Source organism: Arachis ipaensis, chromosome B3 (genome assembly GCF_059453495.1).
Source record: "Arachis ipaensis isolate K30076 ecotype BB chromosome B3, ASM5945349v1, whole genome shotgun sequence".
Lineage (NCBI taxonomy): Eukaryota > Viridiplantae > Streptophyta > Magnoliopsida > Fabales > Fabaceae > Arachis > Arachis ipaensis.
Window position 1 is genome coordinate 5,944,487 of NC_142438.1, and position 21,859 is coordinate 5,966,345.

The following is a 21,859-nucleotide window of genomic DNA, read 5'->3' on the forward strand; positions in this document are numbered from 1 at the left end:
TTTTTATTCATACGTACCGATACATTTAAAATATAGACAAATAACAATAAGATATATGGAATTTATTTTCCATGTCAGCATTTAATTTTTTTTTAAATATATAGTATATCACCACTTTTACTAAAACACCTTTTTAATTAAATAAAAATAAAAAATATTTATTTATTTAATTTTATAAAAAGACTTAAACATTCTTCCTTTATTTGATTAGACAAAAATACCCTTTTAAATTAATCAAATTTTAGAATTCAATTAATCCTAATTTTATAGTTTCAAATAATTGAAACAACAAAACAAAAACATATTAAAAAAACAAAAAATCAAAATTATTCTTCATCTGTGTTAAACATATTAAAGAAACAAAAAACCAAAATTATTCTTCATCTGGGTTCAGAAACCTTCTCGTGCATGCCTCTGAAGGTTTCAGTCTTCTTCATCTTCTTCTCTCCTCTTCCTATCCTCTCTCTCTGCTCCTCGATCTCTCTCATCTGTCTCTGCGTCGCACGTAAGACGCCATCGTTTTGCTGGGATGCCCTAGCCAATTATCCAACCCAGCAACCTTAGCTCCACACAACGGCTAAACGCGAACCCATCCCTCCCATCACCCTCGAGCTCCTCCTTCCTCTCTCCGTCATCGATCTCACTCCCTCACCTCCGTCCATCTCCCGCCGCCGTCGCTGAAACGAGCTTCGAAGCCACCGTCGGTATCGTGCAGCTACTGTTTCAGCTTTGAAAATACTGTCGCGCAGCTCGGTTCCATCGTCGCCGGGCTCGCCTCCTTTTTCTGTTGAGTAGCTCTGTTTCATCGTCGCTGGCGCTATCTCTGTTCCACCTGTCATTTCTTCGGTCGTGCTCTTGTCCCCTCTTGCTCAGGATCTGCTCTGCTCTATTCTAGGGCTTATAGCTTTTAGGTAATTTTTTTTATAACAATTATGGAATAATTGTTGTTAGTTAATTTGTGAACTTGTTATGGGTTGAATAATTGTTGAATAAGTGTTAATTAATCTGTAAATCTTATTGTTTTTACTGTGAATTACTCCATTGTTAATGATTCTGATAATTAAGACATGGGGAATTTCCTCTATGCTAGAGCTCACGAACTTGTGGAAAATGGGCTAATGCTACTTCAGTTTCCTGTGTCTAATGTTCTTCTTAATTCAGATGTAGACCTTGCTAAAATTTTTGAATTCATTGAAACTTGATTCAGAATACATCCACTGTATTATCACAATATATACAGAAAATCAAAGGGAGAGAGATTAAAGCAAATGACTCTTGTGATTGACAATAACATATTGACAAGTTGACAACTATAAGAGTTATGGTCACATTACAACCAAAAATAATATAGACATTATCATCAGGGGCAAAAATTAGCATCTATAGATAACTTCCTTGCTTCTGTGCCTCTGAAATCACATGTAAAGCAAGAGTTGTTTTTCCAAAAGCTTCTGGACCATATATTTCCACAACACGTCCCTACAACAGTTATATATAATAATCAGCTTACAACTATCACCCAATGAAACAATGAACCATGAACTAAGAGACAGATTTCTTCTTTATTTATCTTTTATCATATCAGATAAAATTGTGGAAGCATAATTGTCATGCAGTTGCCAAATTAACATAGCAAATTAAACGTGGAAGGAAAACCAAAAATCGGAGCAAAGTAGAAAATCTTTTCACCAATGACCAACTAGATTAATTTATAAAAAGGGTTCAATGTTTGCAAATGCAGAATAAATTAGTAAGAAACTTCGTTATACAAGGATTTAAAGATACCTTTGGAAGTCCACCAATTCCCAGTGCTATATCAAGAGCAAAAGGGGAAGAGGAGAGAAGAAGATGAAGAACACTGAAACCTGTAGAGGCGTGAACGAGAGGGTTTCTAAATCTAGATGAAGAATAATTTTGGTTTTTTGTTTTTTTAATATGTTTAACCTAGATGAAGAATAATTTTGATTTTTTGTTTTTTTTTAATATGTTTTTGTTTTGTTGTTTCAATTATTTGAAATTATAAAATTAGGGTTAATTAAATTCTAAAATTTGATTAATTTAAAAGGATATTTTTGTCTAATCAAATAAAGAAATGATGTTTAAGATTTTTTATAAAATTAAATAAAATATATATTTTTATTTTAATTTAATTAAAATGGTATATTAGTAAAATTGGTGATATAATATATATTTAAAAAAAAATTAAATGCTGATGTAGAAAAAAAAATACCACATGACTTATTACTATTTGTCCTTATTTTAAATATATCGGTACGTATGAATTTATTATCGTACCGTGGCAATTACCAAAATTAAATCGCTTTAGGATAAAATTAGTCTTGTTTCAACACTCATTTAGTCATTTTCAATATAGATTATTCATATTTAAAAGTTGAAACTCAAATTGTTATTATTTTTGTTATGATATCTATCTCCCGTCTCAACGAATAAAAAACTTCGGGGTAGATTAGCATTTGCTTGTTGAATTGCGCCTTAGAATGATGCTATTGGTTCTCTCATAGTGACGGGGATCACAATCCGTGGCTTCATCTGAGAAAACACATCAGCCGTTGATCACTAAACAAATCAACGGTCAACATCCCATGGCGCCACAAAAATTTCACAAACGCATAAAACATTTAAGAAGTTCCCGCCCGCACACCCCATAAATACACCTCCCAAACCACCAACATCTCCAAGTTATTTTCAGAACCTCCATTTTCACTAGAAAAAAAAGAAAACAAATCTCCACTTTTTTTCCCCTGATACTCCCAAATGGCTCGCACAAAGCAGACCGCAAGAAAGTCCACCGGAGGAAAGGCGCCAAGGAAGCAGCTGGCGACAAAAGCTGCAAGGAAATCTGCTCCGGCGACCGGTGGAGTGAAGAAGCCGCACAGGTTCAGGCCAGGGACGGTGGCGCTGAGAGAAATTAGGAAGTACCAGAAGAGCACTGAGCTTCTGATAAGGAAGCTTCCGTTCCAGAGGCTGGTTAGGGAAATCGCACAGGACTTCAAGACTGATCTCCGGTTCCAGAGCAGTGCCGTCTCTGCCCTCCAAGAAGCTGCCGAGGCCTACCTCGTTGGTCTCTTTGAAGACACCAATCTCTGCGCCATTCATGCCAAGAGAGTCACTATTATGCCTAAGGATATTCAGCTTGCTCGCAGGATCAGGGGTGAGAGGGCTTAGGGTTTATATGTGCCTAACTCTTAGAGTTCCTCATCTTTTGTAATTGAATCTACGTTTTCTCTTATGAAGATCCATGTTGTTTTCTACAAGAATGGAATTTGCTCATAACTTAAAATGAATGAATGACCATGTTTTTCTTTTCATGGTGTCAACGGAAGCTATTTTATTTTGCTAAATTAAATGAAAATTTTGAGTAATATGCTAAAATACGACTGAAATCTCACCTTGGCCTTTAACAATTTTATGAAATCTTTCCGCCACTTAACGAGAGCAAAATCTGTTAATCTACTACCATTTTCTGCATTTTCTTTTTCTTCTCTCTATTATTTTTGGCCATCATCATTATCAACATTTACCATCATTTTCTGTTTTTGTTGCACCATTCTACTGTCATCATTCTTTTTTTTTGACTGAACCAAAATCAAGAAGTCATATCTCTCTTACTTCTTTGTCTACCATCGGCAATCCTAGTGTTGCCACAGCTACTATTTCTCCCTTTTTATTTTGTCCCTTATCTGCACAATCCCTTTGTCACTAGCTTGCTCTGGTCTTTATTTGGTTTCACATTAAATCGCAAATTTGCATTTCAAGTAGAGAACCTTGCATTAAACATATTTTAAACAAATCAAAATACTCAAGCCTCCATAATTACTCTAAGTATAGAATTTTACATTAAATAAATTAAAACACCGATGCCTCCATAATTACCAAATTACTCTTGCGCATAAAAATTAATATTTTAAGTAAATCTCTATATTCAATTATCAAAATTTAGAAATAGACAACTCTTAAAGATCATATTCCAAACCAAATTCAAGTATTTAAACAAATAAAATTATACAATTGAAAGGTGGTAGTGAGTTGGTGCAAGGTGATAGTGGGTTGATGTTGCGAAAACAGAGAGTAGTAATGAATGTTGGTGATGAAGGTGACTGAAAATAATATTGAGGAGAAAAGAGTTGGCCTAGTGATGTTCTGGTTCACATTGCGGAGGAGAGGAGAAAAGAAAAGGAGATGGGACAATTTGTCCAATTAAATTGTTCACATAAGTAAATTGTTAGGAGTTTCAATAAAATTATGCTTTTGTTGAGGGGCAGAAAGGGATTTTGTGAAATTATTAAGGACGGGTGAGGTTTCACTTGTTAAAATATTGAATATGTAAGAGAATTTGAAATTTAAAGAGAATTTGAAATTTAAGTTATAAAACTCCCAAATGTATTACAAATTGAAAATTTGCCAAAACTCAAGTTTGTTATTAAATCAAATCATCATTAGAGAACATGGCAACCACAGGCAGCTTCACCTCCATGATTGCATTCTTTATAACCTGGCCATTGCTTGTGTCACTCGCACTAATCACTGCCAATATACATTATGTCTTGCTCTTCGATGTGCATTGATCCTCGCTCTTTTCGATCACTTGTTTGGGTTTTGTCCGGTTGACCTCGCTGTTAGTTTCCAAATAAAAAAACCCCGTTAAACACTTAAACTATGTTGCGACTTGCAACCAATTTTCTACAAACCAACAATGGGACCATTATCAGTATGAGCACTAAAAAATAACAGTTACTCACCTTTCTCAATACAAATGACATGTATAAATAAGCTGCTTCCCATTCATCAGCTGATAGTGTACCTGATAGGGAAACATAAAGATATGAACAATTGCGTTTTCATGAGTCTCTATGGGAAATAGCATGGGCACAACGTCTTACTCTGATCTTGGTTGCCATCACCCAATGCACCAAGCCTTCGCATGAGCTCTACAAATTCCGGTTTTTTCATGTACTCGTGCACGAATTCGTGCGAGTTCTTTGCAAAGACGAGCTCAAAATCATACTGATGTAAATGGAAAACATAAATCAGTAAAGTTTGTAGTGCAAGGCTTTCTAATCCAATGCTTACTGTAAAATAACATAAAGATTCATCTTAATGTAACAAGTGGGGGCTGCAATAAATATGCAAGGATCTATGTAACATCTGGCAGTGATACCTCTTCGGCTAATTTTTGGAATACTTGAAAGGGGACAATCCATTCAGGACAATCAACAGCGTCCTGCAACAATAGGCCACATCTTAAAGAAAACAATTCGTACTCTCGGTGTCCAAGAGTTGAAGGACTTTAAACATAAGACATGTCATATACTGATAACACCGATTATGCAAAGGTTCTGCAGATGTGCATACACAAAGTCATACATCTAACATTAACTTGACATGTAAAGCATGATACCTCTAAATGGAATGTATACTTTATTCCAAAGGGGCTGGAAGATTTGAATTTCTGAATCAAATAGGAAGAGTCAAAGTTAGAAAAATTCACAAAAATATTTTTAAAAAGTAAAATAAAACTAAAGCAGTTACAGAATCTATAAAATGAATTACTTTGTCAGCAAATTCTTCATCAAAACGGATCCAGTAGACACTATTACCAAATACCAGCCCTTCAGCTGCATATTCACAGTGAAAATCACATCTCCAATCAAGAATTAAAAAAGAAAATGATCTGCCGTACCCAACCAAAGGCACATTTATGAACCAGAAATCTTAACCAAAGTAATAATTATTTCCATCAGATTCATTCATTTAAAACAAAAGCAGCCACAACGTGTTATTTCAATCAGAGGTTGGTTTCATGGGTAAATTGATACATAGGACTCTATAAACAACTAAATTTACTTAGAATAGTAATAGCAGAAAGATTGTAGGACACCAACAACCTTGTCTAAGCTTTTTGATAATCACATTGGCATCTGGCATAGTTCCAATGAAAATGCCTCCTGGGCGAAGTAAAGCTGAAACATTAGCCAATGCTCGCCGGGCACGAGCCTCCGTAGACCAGGAGTAATGCAATGCAAACTGAAGTATTTAAAAAGTCTAGATTAGGCACCGATATACACTTTTAATATGGAAATAAATCCATAAATATTTATAAAGTGGCATAATGGAGTGTTAAGCAGTATGACAATTTAGTTTCATATATTGACGAAAAAAAGGGCAGAAATCAACCATATATATATAGGCAACATATTAAGCGTAACAAAAGGAAAAAAGAGCGAATAAATTTGAATAAGATTAGACTAAAATATGATGCACAAAAAGAAACAATGCCAATTACAATGATAGGCCACTTAAAATATAGAATAAAGTATCGTTTTTCACCCCAACATTTGGAGTAAGTCCTAAAGTTGTCCCTAACGTTTAAATCGTTTTATTTAAGCCCTTAACATTTTAAAATTGTTTCAATGTTGTGTTGTCGTTAGTGATCTATTGACAGAATTGACGGTGGGACAAAATTGAGACGATTTTAAAATGTTAGGAGAGACTTAAATAGGACGAAAACGTTGTGGATAAAAACAATACATTACGAATTCAAGATTTTTACTCATCATAAAATACTTGTAGAATGACTAGTAGTAAACTTCCGAAAAAAAAAAAAGATGAATATGATATATATATAATAAAGTATAAATTATACCTTTTTGAAATAACATTTAATTTTATCATTCAATAATATCAATTTTTTTATGATACATAGTTATTCAATTATTTTTTGCTTCCATCTAAGTAAATTATTCTTAATCACATTACTTTCATTCTAAGTAAATTTATCTTTTTTAATTTTACTCTTAAAGATTTTTACTCATCATAAAATTTTTATAAAATGACTAGTACATAAACTTGAAGGAAACAGAAAAAGAGCAAAGTACATATACAATAAAGTATAAATTATACCTTTTTTATTAAGAGAAAAATTAAAAAATAAATTGAATAATTATCTATAGTAAAAAAATTAAAATTATTAAAGGAAAAAAAATAAAATTTATTTAAAAATTAAAAATAAAGTTTAATTAAATTAAACATTAAAAACGTTCGATATATTAAAGAGTAAAAGGTATAATTTATTATATATGTATCATGCACTTTTTTTTCCTAAAAGTTTATATACTAGCCATTCTATAAGTATGAGTAAAAATCTTGAATTCGTAATGCAATTCATTCCATTAAAATTCACTGTTATTTTATTTGATTTGGTAATTCTTCTAAGAGTAATGTACTGTTTTTGTCCCCAACGTTTCTGTTCTATTTAAGTCCCTAACGTTTCAAAATCATCTCAATTTTGTCCCACCGTTAATGACAACATTGAGACGATTTTGAAACGTTAGGAACTTAAATAAGAAGATTTAAACGTTAGGGACAATTTTAAAACTTAGCCCAAACATTACGGACAAAAACCATACTTTTCTCTAAATATATTTATTCAGCAATAAAAGTCCATTTATTTTTCTATATATACTTGGAGGGTTATTATTAACTCACGGTGCATATTTACCTGGCAGCTACAAATATCAAATGGAGCATCATCTGCAAGAACTTTGTCCAAGCGAATCTGAAAATGTTAATGACAAGAAGAATGAAACCTAAATCAAATATTGTTTACCCAAAAAAGAAAAAAAAAAGAAAACACAGAGAATTTCATAAAGTTCGGATTACTTTCTATGAAAGATAATTAACTTCTAAACATTTAATTTAGACTACCACAATTTTTGTGACATTCCTCTACTATAATCAAGTGATGCCAAGAATAACATGCTGTTTTATAAACATAATTTTAAAGGAGCAAATTCTTGATGTATGCAAGAATGACAATAGTCGAAATGTGAAGTGTACTTCAAAACATTAATAGCCATAAATATTAATCACCTCATAGCAATCTCCACATAACAGGCGAGCAGGAAATGAAAACTTTTTACGTCGCTGATGATGGTCAGCATCTCCATTATATCGTGTGCGACAGTCTTTGATCTATATAGATTGTTGAATTCAGTGAGCTGACACTAATGGCTACAAATACAATGCAGTTGCAGATAGTTTGACACGATAAGGTAAATAACGTTTCAATGAACAGCAAGGACTTGAGCTTATCAAATATAAGCTCATAATCAGGAAGTATAAGAGTGCAATGACAAGTTCATTACTACTCACAATGGCATGAAAATGCTATCAGTTTCTAGTATAAAATTTGAATAGTGAAGATTGAATTCTACCTAGAACAAAGAAGTGACTAATTTTTACAAAAGGTTTGCCCCTAACGTCCCAAAAACAAAATTCTCCAAATGCAATTGGGTAGAAATTGAAACTATATTGGGATATTGTTAAAAAGCAAAAAAGAAGACTATCATTAAGAGGCATATGCATAACCAAAGCAGCAAATTTCAGAAAATTTTAAACACTTACTGAGCCTTCAGCAATGTCAATACCAACATAATATCCAATTTTGGCCTTGTCCCATTTGATAAGATCCCCACCCTGATGAACATATATGAAATAAATAAAAGAATGCTCAGCTCAAAAGCTACAAATGAGTTCTATAAAAACCACAAAAAAACACTAACACCTTGCCACAGGCGAGGTCAAGGACTGCATCTCCCCGACGGGTGTAAAGCTGAATTAAGACACTCTTAATCTGTTCCATAAAATAATTGACCAAACTATTAATAAAAAGTCATATAATATTCTTACATTAATAAAATATTTATTGCAAAATACACCATATACCCAGTTGTTAAGTTTCTTCAAATGTATTATAGGACTAGCCTCCCGTTCCTCTAGAGTCTGGTTGGATCTTGCACTGTAATGATCAGCTACTTTCCTAGCAAAAATCTTTGTGCTTTCATCCTCCAGAAATTGTGCATCACCTAAACATAGCAAAAATGAAAATAACATGAGCACAATAACCAAGCTTTCTGCTAGAAAAATAGACATGATCTTTATACAATCCCTTGAAGTTTCCACTATAAAAGGAAAGAAAACACACATGCTATTAACTTAGATTAGTATCATTACACAGTCAACACGAACTTTTTTACCTATATTTCCCAACTAAAACATGGCATCACAAAAATTATGGTGAACCTTCAACCACACTCTATTTGTTAATTAAATTCGGACTCCAATAAGCTCAAAACTTATTCCTTTTCTGTAACCATTCCTCCACATTATAACTTTTCCACAAGGTCTATTCATGAACAACCAAACAAAAGCCTAGAGCATCTAAACCAAGCTACGCAGATCAAAAACCAATAAATATCACCCTTCAAAACAGTGAACTTGAAGTAAAGGAACAAATGAGGTGGTGAAAAATAGCATCAAAAAGTCACCTTGAGTATGCGGTCTTTTAGATTGTGGTGGACCAAACGAGGATGAAGGAGAATCCGGATATCCTCGTTTCATGAGTACCAGTGATGGATGGCAACAAAGGGTATTCAGGTACCTCAAAGGATCGGGACAGAGGCGGCTTAGGGTTATTTTCCTAAGATGTATGTAGAAGGTTATGGATAAGCCTGCTTCCTAGGGTTTTCTTGTACTGTAATCAAATCTATATATTCCTCCAAGTGTTTTGTGACAGAATTGCATTCGATTCCACTTTCAACTGTTATTCTAATATTCTTTTTTCCTTTAATCTTTTACGGAGTAATAACTAACAAGTATCTGGCATTCAGACTAACGCCACAAGAATGAGATTACAACAAACACCCCATAGTTAACAAATAACTTATTTTAAATCTAGAAAACTTTACAACCCAGACTAATATGTGTTTGAAACTAATTACAGATTGCTCAAGCACCAGCGTTCTTCAACAGCCTGCACAACGAACAATAAGAATATGCTTCACTCAGACACTTGGGTTCTTAAGAGACATGCACATATAATATTTTACTTCTGTAATCATAGTATATTAATGATCTTTTCAACTTTGCAATCTGAGTACCATATATTAACTCTTCTTTACTCTCTAGACCTGAAGTGTAAACTTTTTATGGGCTAAAATTTCAGTTAAATCACAACACTCCATTAATCCACTATTGTACACAAGTATATCAGTACTATCAACAAAAGATATATAAAGCAAAGCTATAATCTAGACTGAAAAATATGTATAGCAGAAGAGAATTCAAGGCTGTAGCAAAACCACAAATAGAAGTTCCAAGGTAAAGCATAAAAACTAGAAGAGAAAAAAAAAAGTACAAAAGAAATTCAAGTTCTAAGCAAAACCAACAGATAGCGTTTTCCACTATAAAGATTTCAGAGTGGAGCATCCCAAGTTGCTAACTTAGCATGTTCATAATCATCATTCAGCCACTAAAATCCAACATCAAACTTCAATTCATATAAATTGGGAAAAAAAAATTGCAAGATGCAAAACGCAACCTGAAGAACATCTGAAGAATTTGAAGCTCCTCTAAACAAGCAGCGATACCAGTCAATATATTTTAGGGAGATAAAAAAATGAAATAAATTATAAAATTAAAACTAAAACTAAATTAATTAACTATCTAAAGTAAAGTAATTTGCTCAATTTCTTTCCGGATCCACATTCATCGCAAGGAGAGTGAGCGAGAGAGAATGAATAGATGGTTGTCCTTCTGGATTGGGCTGGGCTGGTCTGGGCTTTTCATTTGGCCCAAAATACGATATGCCTTTCTTGCGGCCCATTTTTATTTTGGCGGGAAAAGAAAAGAGTGAATGTTGCGCGAAAGGCCTGTTCTCAGTGTTCTGCACTTCTGCATCTATCTAACCTTTGTTGTTTGAGACATTAGAATTAGAAATTCAGCAGCTTAAATTCTGAGAAGGGGAAGTGCGTGAAATGGATAAATACTTGGTCCCGTTGAAACCCTCAGCGGAAAAGGTTCATCCTCTTCCTAGGTAAATTTATTATTTATTTTTTGAAAAAATGGATTTATATATTTTCACTATGGGTGTTGAAATCAGTTTTGGTAAGAATTGCAAGGTGCCGTTGGAAAAGGAGCAATGTTGAACTGAATGGAAGATTTGAACCTAACTATTGCCATGAGATGCTGGATTTGCTAAGTCGTTCCTACTCTGAGGTGTGTTTAGAAGTGCAGAAAAGATTAAACTTATTTCAATGATGATTCATCTGATATCTACATCTTCTGATGATGTGCTTTATATCTTGTCATAGGTGGGTGCTTTTCCGCATCTGTATCATGCAGATGAGACGCCTTGCGAATCGCATGTAGGTATAATCATGTGTGTGAAAATTGGGGTTTGGAGTTTCCTAAGTCTGTGATTTTAGTTACTTGTGCTTGCTTGCCGTACAGATCCAACGGGCTATTACCAGAGCAAATGGTGATGGAAATCTTCCATCCAAGTTAGTCTTTCAACTTCTGTGTTTGATCAAATGAACTGATATTAAAAATGCAAATCATGCAATTATTATTTTGGTTCAAACCATATTGCCAGTAGAAGTTGGCTAATCATGATAGGGTTATGTAGTTTGCATAAAACTTTTAGTTCAAACCATATTGCCGTTGATTTATCAAAAGAAGCAATGGCATGTGCTGTCGGATGTGAAATGTTTCATTTGGTTTACATCTGATTTCATTTCATTAGGATTTTTATTATACAAAAGCTTATGTTTCTTTACTAACAGGCAAGGCATCTCTGCAGTGGACTTTGACAACAAGGTATACAGATATTTATGGTGATAGATTGCATGTTTCAAATGAGAAGTTTTCTGCATTAATGCCACTATAGTGCCTTTAGAGTAAATATTTGGCATGTACACATAGATATACTTTCAGGTGAAACTTCTATCTGCGGCTTAATAGTTGTGACTAGTGAGACAAATTTTGCATGTTCAAGGACTTTATTGCCCTCTGTTTGGTCATTTGTGCTTTCTAATTTGTATAATTAGTTACTCTTCTTGTGTTATCTTGGAATGATTTTATGCAATTATCTTTTCGTTTATGTGAAAACTCAAATAATTTCATTAATTGTTTTGTATTTCTTTTCATTAAACTCCATTTTGAATTATATTCTAGGGAATATACTTGGCATCTGTGACAAAGTTGGGATGCTTAACAGTTCATGACTTTGAAGCTCTTTATTGTCAGACACATAAACAAACTTGTAAGTATGGATTTGGTACTAGCATGCTTAACGAATTTTGGTACACCGAGTTGACAATGGTTTCTGATTTTATGCTGTTGAACATGTTTAATAAGGCTCTAGTTTGGGCTTCATTCACTTATTGATTTATTGGTTACTTTATTCGGAAGCATTCTTATTTATGATCTCCTTTGGTTTGAGGGCATTTCGAAAGAAGTGATACCGAGTTTAACTTAGTTTTTGTTAATTTTATGCCAGGCTTGAAAGAAGACGAAAGCAAGCATTTACTGCATCTCTCACTAAAACGACAACTTGATACTGTTAGATGGAATCCTATTAACCAGGATGAGGTTTTCACTGACTATAATTGTGTTCCTATTCACCATTGTAGTTTCAAATTTAGAGTTTGATGTTGTCTACCACGTGTATTGTGTAAAATGGTTTGGTTTTTCCTTTCTAGTTTTATCTAGTGCAACTGTTGTTACATGTCAAGGACAGTGTTAAAATTTTTGGGTGCTTTTTCCCTATACAAGTGGTGTGCATTTGATGTAAAACCAGTGCTTTGTAAAATTTATTAATAATTGCTTTGCTGTTGCAGTTTGAACAAGATTCAATATTCTGTCTTCCCCGTGATTTACTTGTTACTTTATTTATTTCAGGTTGTCTGTGCATCTGTAAAAAGTAGTGAAGTACTTATATTTGATGTTGGATATGTATCATCAGAGCCAATTGAAGTAACTTTCCATTCTTATCTGCTTATGTCATCCAATATTGCTATATTCATAATTTATCATTGTATTTCTTCAATGATGTTATGTTATATAGCCTTTTACTGATGTTATTTTGTATATCCTAATCTTTTTTTGCCCCTTGATTTATGTAATGCAGGTGTTGAGGACACGAAATACAGCAACAGTTCATGGGTACAACGGACACAAAGGTCTCTCTGATGTTGCCTTCACGTCAAATGACTCATGGTTGGTAGATGAGCCTTGAACAATAAAGCCCCCCCCTCCCTCCTTTATTTTTCTCCCCTCCCTTCCCTGATGAGAGTGATGAGTCCTAACACATGGTACTCATTTTCTACCAAGGGCCAGTGCTTGTCTAAGCCTATGAAATGTGGGTTATAAAATTTTGATTCAAAATTCAAGCAACAGGAATTTGTTGATTGCCTAATATTGAGTAACAAGTTAGCGAATGCCTAATGTACATATATTCCTACATATTGAATGTAAACTGGACTTTTCTACAATAATGGTTCTGAACAGATACTTCTTTTCTGGGAAACGCAAACTAACATGACATGATAAATTTATGGAAAAATTTAGAGAAGTAAAACATAGCAGTAAATAATGATATGTTATTCCAATAGTTACTAACTTGTACTTTTGGCACAGCAAAATAATGTACTATTCTAACTATACACTTTTTTGCTCAGTTGAGGATGATAAAATGCGGTTCATATGCTGTTGTCTAAGTTTCATTAAGTATAGTTGCATTACACACCTGATCCTAAATAACATCCTATACTATGCTCATTTTGTGAATGTATTTCCCATCATCATCCTCTTCTTAATTTTCCAGTGAATTATAACAGGATACTTGCCTCTGATACACATGGTGGGATCAATGTTTGGGATAGAAGAGTGAAAGCTCTACCTTCTCTTGAGCTTACATCTGGTTCATCTAGTACCCTAAACAGCATCCAAATAAATGTTGAAAATCAGGTTAGAAGTTTTGCATGTGCTCTGTCAATGTGCACCATTGACTTTTAGCCATTTTAGTTTAGGTGACTAATGATATATTGATTTCGAAGTATCCATTTCTGTTTACCAAATGTTTAAACCTTGTGTTGACTAGATCAAATCAAAATCAGATCCCTAATTTATTTCATGAATCTTTTCTGTAAATAGAATTAATTATAATATCCTTTCCAGTTTTAGTTTAGCTTATTTTTAGAAATTTTATGATTAGAAATCTTTCTTAATTTTAGGCTAGTATATTTCCCATTTTCTAGTTATTTCTATTTCTGTAATTCCTCTATAAAGAGATGATTTCCTGTACATTTGAATATACATAATATTCAGACACTTCAAGTTGGTATCAGAGCAGAATCTCTACACTGTGCCTCTGATTTATAGATATGGCTGACAGTTCCTCCGTCATTAATCATGAACAAAAGGAGAATACTACTCCTACTCCATCAGATTTAAAATCTGAGCAGCGGGTTCTAGTTAGTGGTGACTCCCATTCAATTCAGATCATCACATTTCGACTCAATGGGTCAAACTACCTTAGGTGGTCTCAATCAGTTCAGATGTACATTCGTGGAAGAGGGAAAATTGGATATCTCACCGGTGAGCGAAGTCAGCCTAACGTCACTGACACACAATATAATGTGTGGGATACCGAAAATTCCATGGTGATGACATGGCTGGTGAACTCAATGGAGGATATCAGTAGTAACTATATGTACTATACCACTGCCAAAGAATTGTGGGATAGTGTCAAGGAGATGTACTCTGATCTTGGGAATAAATCCCAGATTTATGAACTTACTCTAAAAGTTAGAGAAATTCAACAAGTGAGTGACAACGTCACCAAATATTTTCACACATTGAAGCGGGTGTGGCAGGACTTTGACCACTTCAATAACTATAAGTGGATTTCAGCCGCTGATGCCAAACACCACCAACAAACAGTGGAAGAAGGGAGGATATTTCAATTTCTTGCAGGCCTCAATGTGGAGTTAGATGAAGTTCGTGGCAGAATTATTGGAAGAGCAATCCTACCCTCAATTGGAGAAGTTTTTGCTGAGGTTAGAAGAGAGGAAACTCGTAGAGTTGTGATGATGGGAAAAGGCAAGACTGAACAGACTTTGGAGTCTAATGCACTCTTAGTGGCACCTGCTGCACTTAAAAGTTCATCAAATCAGAAGCATCCCTCCAATCTTTGGTGTAACCACTGCAATAAACCTCGTCACACCCGAGAAACCTGCTGGAAGATTCATGGGAAACCAGCATATCTTAAAGGTAGCAAATCTGGTCCCAAATTACGTGCTACCCCAACTGCTCATGAGGCTGAAAAATCATCCTTGAGTAAGGAACAGGTTGAACAGCTCATAAGGCTGTTAAATTCCATTTCTTTATCTAGTACTCCTAGTGGTTCTTTGGCTCAAACAGGTAATTTTAGTATTCCTATGTCCCTTAACTGCACCTCAAACTTGAATGCACCATGGATTGTCGATTCAGGTGCATCTGACCATATGACCAGCCTCTCTCCTTTATTTAAAACTTATTCTCCTTTTGAAAATGAGAAAATTAGAGTTGCTGATGGTAGTTTTTCATCCATTGCTGGAAAAGGTACCATTAAGTTGTCCAAAAATATTGACCTAAGAAATGTCCTACATGTACCAAAACTTTCCTGTAATCTTCTCTCTACTAGTAAAATCTGCAAGGATTCCAATTGTGCTGTGACATTCTTTGACACTCATGGTATTTTTCAGGACCGGACCTCGGGGAAGATGATTGGCAGTGCTAAAATGATGGACGGGCTCTATCATTTTGAGGATATTTTGGAAGATAAAGTAGCTCAAGGATTTAGTGGTATTAGTTCTATGCCTATAAAGGACCAAATAATGCTCTGGCACAATAGACTAGGACACCCTAATTTTTCATATCTCAAACATTTGTTTCCAAGTTTGTTTAAGAATATTGATTCTTCCTTACTTAAATGTGAAAGTTGTATTCGTGCAAAGAGTCATAGAGTTCCTTATTACTCTCAACCTTATCATGCATCTAAACCTTTCCAATTGATTCAGTGATGTATGGGGTCCATCGAAAATAACAACTCAATTTGGAAAGAAATGGTTTGTGACTTTTATCGATGATCACACACGACTATGTTGGATCTATCTCATGCATGAAAAATCTGAGGTTTCTAAGATTTTTCAGTATTTTTCAAAAATGGTAGAAACTCAATTTGACACAAAAATTTCAATATTAAGAAGTGATAATGGTACTGAATTCTTTAACAAAAATCTTGGTGAATTTCTTCAAAAAAAGGTATTCAACATCAATCTACATGCCCCAATACACCCCAACAAAATGACATTGCTGAAAGGAAGAATAAACATCTTCTTGAAGTAGCACGTGCCATTATATTTGAGGGTAATGTTCCAAAGTATTTATGGGGAGATGCTGTCCTAACAGCAGCCTATCTCATAAATCGAATGTCTACGCGTATGTTAAATTACTGCACACCGTTGGATATTTTCAAAAAGAATTTTTCAGCATGTAGGTTGCATTCTGATTTACCTTTAAAAGTATTTGGTTGTACTGTATTTTTGCATACACCTTCCTCCTGAAGTAAACTTGATCCAAGGGTAGAAAAATGCATTTTTATTGGCTATTCTCCAAGTCAAAAGGGTTATAAATGTTTCAATCCACACACAAAGAAATGTCATGTAAGCATGGATGTTACTTTTTTGGAACATGAAACATTTTTTCAGAAAAAATTTCTTCAGGGGGAGAGTTTAAGTGAAGGAAATTTTTTGCATGAACCTTTACCCACTCCTATCTTACATATTGAGGATACAACTTTCACTGATCAAACAAATTCTAAAATAATTACCAAAAAAGATGTAGAAATCAATTCTGAAATTGTGCCAGAATTAGTTGGAACACAAACAGAAAAAGAAATACCACAATCAAAGGAGCTTCGATGTTATGTTCGGAAATATCCCAAGAAGAATAGAGACCAGCCCATCATCTCTGCACCAACCCAATCTGAAAACCCGGAAGACGGCCCAACTATAGTACCTGAGGATCTTCCAGGTAAATCTGATATTGCTACTGCTAATAATAATTTGCCAATAGCCCTTAGGAAAGAAACCAGAACCTGCACCAAAAGGGTACTCAAAACCAGCACCAACCATCCTATTTCCAATTATGTCTCTTACCAAAATCTCTCTCAAAAACATCGAACTTTTACTTCTAAAATTACAAATCTGTTTGAGCCTAGGAATATAGAGGAAGTACTAGATGATCCCAATTGGAAATTAGCAGTGATGGAAGAGTGGCATGCACTCAAGAAGAATAAAACTTGGGAGATTGTAGATCTTCCACAGAATACAAAATTGGTTGGCTGCAGGTGGGTTTTCAACATCAAGTGCAATGCTGATGGAAGCATAGAAAGGTATAAGGCTAGGTTAGTAGCTAGGGGATTTACACAAACCTATGGAATAAATTATCGAGAGACATTTGCCCCAGTTGCTAAACTCAACTCTGTGCGGATTCTCTTATCTCTTGCTGCGAATTACAATTGGCCTTTACATCAATTGGATGTAAAGAATGCTTTCTTGAATGGGGAGCTAGAGGAAGAGGTGTTCATGAAACTTCCACCTGGATTTGAGGCTGAACTAGGGAGGAATAAAGTGTACAAACTAAAGAAATCTCTCTATGGATTGAAACAATCCCCAAGAGCTTGGTTTGAACGACTTGGAATGGTGGTGAAGGGACTTGGTTATACTCAAAGCCAAGCTGACCATACACTTTTCTATAAACATTCAGCAGTTAATAAAATTGCCATCTTAATTGTATATGTGGATGACATTATTCTGACAGGTGATGATAGCTTGGAGCTAAAAGACTTGAAAGAAAAGCTTGCCAAAGCTTTTGAAATCAAAGAACTTGGCTCATTAAAATACTTCCTTGGAATTGAATTTGCAAGGTCTAAGGAAGGCATTTTTATGAACCAACGAAAATACATCCTAGATCTTTTAAAAGAGACAGGATTACTTGGTTGTAAAGCTGCTGAAACACCTATAGAGCCTAATTTAAAATTGAAGCCAGCTGAACCAGAAAATGTAATGGACAAAGGGAGATATCAGCGCTTAGTGGGGAGGCTAATCTATTTATCCCATACACGCCCGGATATAGCCTTTGCTGTGAGCATGGTAAGCCAGTTTATGCATTCACCTGGCCGAGAACACATGGATGCTGTCTTTAGAATCCTAAGGTACTTGAAGGGGTCGCCTGGAAAAGGGTTACTCTACAAAAACTATGGACATCTTCAAGTAGAAACCTATACAGATGCAGATTGGGCTGGGAATGTCATGGATAGAAGGTCAACATCTGGGTATTGCACCTTTGTTGGAGGAAACCTGGTTAGTTGGAGGAGTAAAAAGCAGAGTGTTGTGGCACGAAGTAGTGCAGAAGCTGAGTTTAGAGCAGTGGCTCATGGAATATGTAAAGCACTATGGGTAGAGAAAATCCTACAAGAACTAAAGGTTCCCATTTCTCCACCAATAAGGTTGTATTGTGACAACAAATCTGCAATTTCTATTGCCCATAATCCAGTTCTGCACGATAAAACTAAACATGTTGAAGTTGACAAGCATTTTATAAAGGAAAAGATTGAGAGAGGACAGATTTGTATCCCATATGTTCCGACCACAAAACAATTGGTAGATGTTCTAACTAAAGGATTACCCAAGAAGACCTTTGATAGCATAATAAGCAAGCTGTCAATGAAGGATATCTTCAAGCCAGCTTGAGGGGGAGTGTTGACTAGATCAAATCAAAATCAGATCCCTAATTTATTTCATGAATCTTTTCTGTAAATAGAATTAATTATAATATCCTTTCCGGTTTTAGTTTAGCTTATTTTTAGGGATTTTATGATTAGAAATCTTTCCTAATTTTAGGCTAGTATATTTTCCATTTTCTAGTTATTTCTATTTCTGTAATTCCTCTATAAAGAGATTATTTTCTGTACATTTGAATATACATAATATTCAGACACTTCAAGTCCTTGCTTGTGGGTTATGATGCTATTTGACTTAATAGGTTACTTGGCACTTTTTTTCATGGTTCATGCAACTCGGTAAAACAGCAGTGAATTCACAATGTATTTGCATTAGTTTTGGTTTCAATGAGTTCTGGAGCTCTTGGTTATTGTGTTCAGTCAATATTTTGAGAAGTAACAGACAATTTGTATTCTATCCATTCCAGATTATTTTTGGTGCTGGGAAGAGTGGCTTTGTGTACATGTGGGACATTCGTGGCGGAAGAGCATCTACTACTTTTCAGAGTCACAAAGAGGTAATGTCTCTCTAGATTCTCGTAAATTCATAACTATATGTATTTGGTAATTCTTCTTGCTATTATGTTGTGAAAAATACATCTAAAAATACAAAAGGATCAAGGTTTCATTCATGGACAGATTCTCTTCAATGAATCTGTTTATTTTGTTGTTGTCACTGTTTCTCCCAACTGTCATTACTGCCTTCCACTAACTGGACTGACAGAACTCGCAGTTGCAGCTACTTTTGTTTAATAAACTATGACTTCATGCCCTGTTCAATAAAGCAAGATATATCTTTCAATTCTCAGCTTTTTTATTAAAAATTTGGAATTTATTTTGCTTTCTAGATGTGTCATCCTCCTATAACATCGTTGAAGTTGGCAACATTACTAGAGAAGATTGGATCTTTGAAGGTGTGGTTATCTTTTCTCCTCCAATCGGTTTGTTGTACAAAATACAATTGAGCAAAACTTCCTCTTTTATGTAAGGGCTATACTTTCTACTAAATGTCATGATCTGCATATAAATGATTGTTATTTGTTGAAAAAAATGTTGACTTCACTTAAACAGGTTTAGTAAAATCTGTCATTACATTTTAGAATTTGTTTAAGATGGACTTTTCCTTAAATTATTTTGATGAAACTTAAATAAAATTTTAAGATTTCTATTTTGACATGAATTATACAATCTGCCGCCGAGGATATCGTACTAGCGTTTTGGTTTATATTTCTATTTCTATTTCTACTATGACCTATTAACCTTCAAATCATTGCATCTGTAATGTATCATTAATTATTCAACAATAATTGCGAAATCTATCTTAGTTATGGATGGTTTTAACACTCATTCTTGTTCATGTAAGATTATTGATTTATTGAATATTTGTGAAAGGCCATATTATGAGATTGCAACACGTGACAATTAAATTTTATAAGTTTGTGGTTTATGCTCCTTCATTCTTGTTGCTATGTAGGCACAAGCTAATATTGTTTGCAAAGAGATTCATTCTATTCGATTCAATCCATGTTGCCCATATCAGCTAGCATTCCATCTTGATGATGGCTGGTAGGTTGCCAAGTGTACTGGCCTTCTTCCACTTCATCATTTCCATGACTTCTCCTTTGAAATTCTCTCTTTGTAATTGTTACTTAACACATGACTAGCTAATATTATGTTATGTAGGTCGGGTGTTTTAGATATTAATACTTTACAAGTTACACACATTCATTGCCCTCCCCCAGCTTGGTTGTAAGTTCATTTAACTTATAGTTTCTTTGTTGATTATTTACAATATCACTTTATAACTACATTTTTTTTGTCATGAACTTTACAACTACATCTAACCAATTTTTTTCCTGTTATTTGTTAGAAATGATTCCTATCTTCCTATAGATCTATCATATATAAGAAAACCTTCATGGTTATCTACATGTTCGGTAAGATTTTGTTTTCCCTATTGTGTAAGTAATAAATGGAATTCTATCTTTGGAATAACATTTTTCTCTTGATGCAGATCTATTTGGTTGGTTCATCATCTGATAGTGGCATTCATCTCTTAGATTTCTACCCTAGTACCAGCTCGCCGAGCCATGTGCATTACAAGTAAGGCACTAACATTGATGCATATGGACATGAAAATTCCCTGTTTTTTATTTCACTAAACCACTTAGTTAAGACTACACATATAAGTGGTGTAAGTTTACACCAAAAATAATTTGGCCCGAAGATCACTTACTCATGTAAACAACTCAACATGATCCAACATAATTTTTCTTTTATAATCTCTTGGAGACAATAAAAAGAACAGAGGAACTTTTTCTTTCATTGCACACACATATCAAGCGTACATGAGTTCATACCTTTTACAGGCAAAGCTTTTCCAGGTATCTTAATAACTAAGGATGATATTACTAACAAACAACTATTTTCTTAATGTCTAAGAAAACTTATGTGCGGCGCGAGAAGCAAGTAGTAGTTTGTAGGTTTGTCTTAATAACTAAGATATATCTATGACTAGTCGAAGATCTTAATCTTCAAGATAATTCCCAGTAGCAACTTTTGATTATCATTGGCGACAACTTGGATGAGGAGGCAGAGGCTTGATCAACTCGAATGCTTAGAGCCGGTGATGACTTCAAACTTGATAAGTTTGATTTAAATGCTAACAAGTAGAGATAACCTTATATTAATGCTTAGATTTACAACATATGTGTATAACAAAATATTCATTTGGTTAAGTTTACCTATCAATACTTTTTCTTAACAGTTTTAGTAATTTTCATTGTAGAGAGGATACTGATAATGTTTCCAAGATGAATAGGAGTCAAAATAATCAAAACAGATTTATTCCTTTATCTGAAGGAGTTATTTCATGTGCTGCACATCCTTTATATAATGCCATCGTAGTAGGAACAAAGGTTTGTGGGTAAAATTCTTTTTGTCTTTTTGCTTTTAGAATCACAGACTTACAAGTTCATTATTACTGATATTGATTGATAATTGATTTCAGAAGACATCTTTGCTCGTGATTTCACAAAGACGAAGGTCAAACAGTGAAGAAGATTAGTCCAAACCTGATTTATTGTTGGAAGTTAGTTGTACAAATTGAATCACGATTGTTAATTTAAGATATAATAAAGTATTTCTTATTTGATTATTGACAGATTTCCATTG

The 21,859-nt window shown here is 34.2% G+C and overlaps 3 protein-coding genes across 4 annotated transcripts; 2 read left to right on the forward strand and 1 right to left on the reverse strand.

Moving 5' to 3' along the window:
• The first annotated feature begins 2,685 nt into the window (after positions 1-2,685).
• On the forward strand, positions 2,686-3,325 carry LOC107629008 (histone H3.2). The gene has a single exon (XM_016331675.2). It carries the CDS (start codon positions 2,776-2,778, stop codon positions 3,184-3,186), a length of 411 nt encoding a protein of 136 aa, XP_016187161.1. The 5' UTR covers positions 2,686-2,775; the 3' UTR covers positions 3,187-3,325.
• A 965-nt stretch (positions 3,326-4,290) lies between these two features.
• LOC107629006 (mRNA capping enzyme family protein) lies at positions 4,291-10,575 on the reverse strand. Its single transcript, XM_016331673.3, has 14 exons — positions 10,400-10,575; positions 9,348-9,832; positions 8,746-8,885; positions 8,585-8,653; positions 8,425-8,496; positions 7,891-7,992; positions 7,520-7,576; positions 5,907-6,045; positions 5,572-5,636; positions 5,420-5,470; positions 5,180-5,242; positions 4,902-5,025; positions 4,761-4,822; positions 4,291-4,634 (listed from the first exon to the last, which is right to left on the reverse strand). Exons 2-14 carry the CDS (start codon positions 9,418-9,420, stop codon positions 4,539-4,541), a joined length of 1,113 nt encoding a protein of 370 aa, XP_016187159.1. The 5' UTR covers positions 9,421-9,832; positions 10,400-10,575; the 3' UTR covers positions 4,291-4,538.
• Positions 10,576-10,733: 158 nt separating this feature from the next.
• On the forward strand, positions 10,734-21,859 carry LOC107629005 (Transducin/WD40 repeat-like superfamily protein). Of its 2 annotated transcripts, none has more exons than XM_021117906.2 (18): positions 10,734-10,894; positions 10,971-11,076; positions 11,172-11,225; positions 11,311-11,360; positions 11,643-11,676; positions 12,034-12,121; positions 12,359-12,450; positions 12,760-12,834; positions 12,989-13,077; positions 13,698-13,827; positions 19,114-19,203; positions 19,534-19,599; positions 20,160-20,251; positions 20,369-20,434; positions 20,556-20,622; positions 20,700-20,788; positions 21,474-21,603; positions 21,696-21,859. In XM_021117906.2, the coding sequence occupies exons 1-18, from the start codon at positions 10,836-10,838 to the stop codon at positions 21,750-21,752; spliced, it is 1,434 nt and encodes a 477-aa protein (XP_020973565.1). In that variant the 5' UTR covers positions 10,734-10,835; the 3' UTR covers positions 21,753-21,859. The 2 variants fall into 2 exon arrangements, with proteins under 2 accessions (XP_020973565.1, XP_016187157.1); XM_016331671.3 differs by having other exon boundaries at positions 10,980-11,076.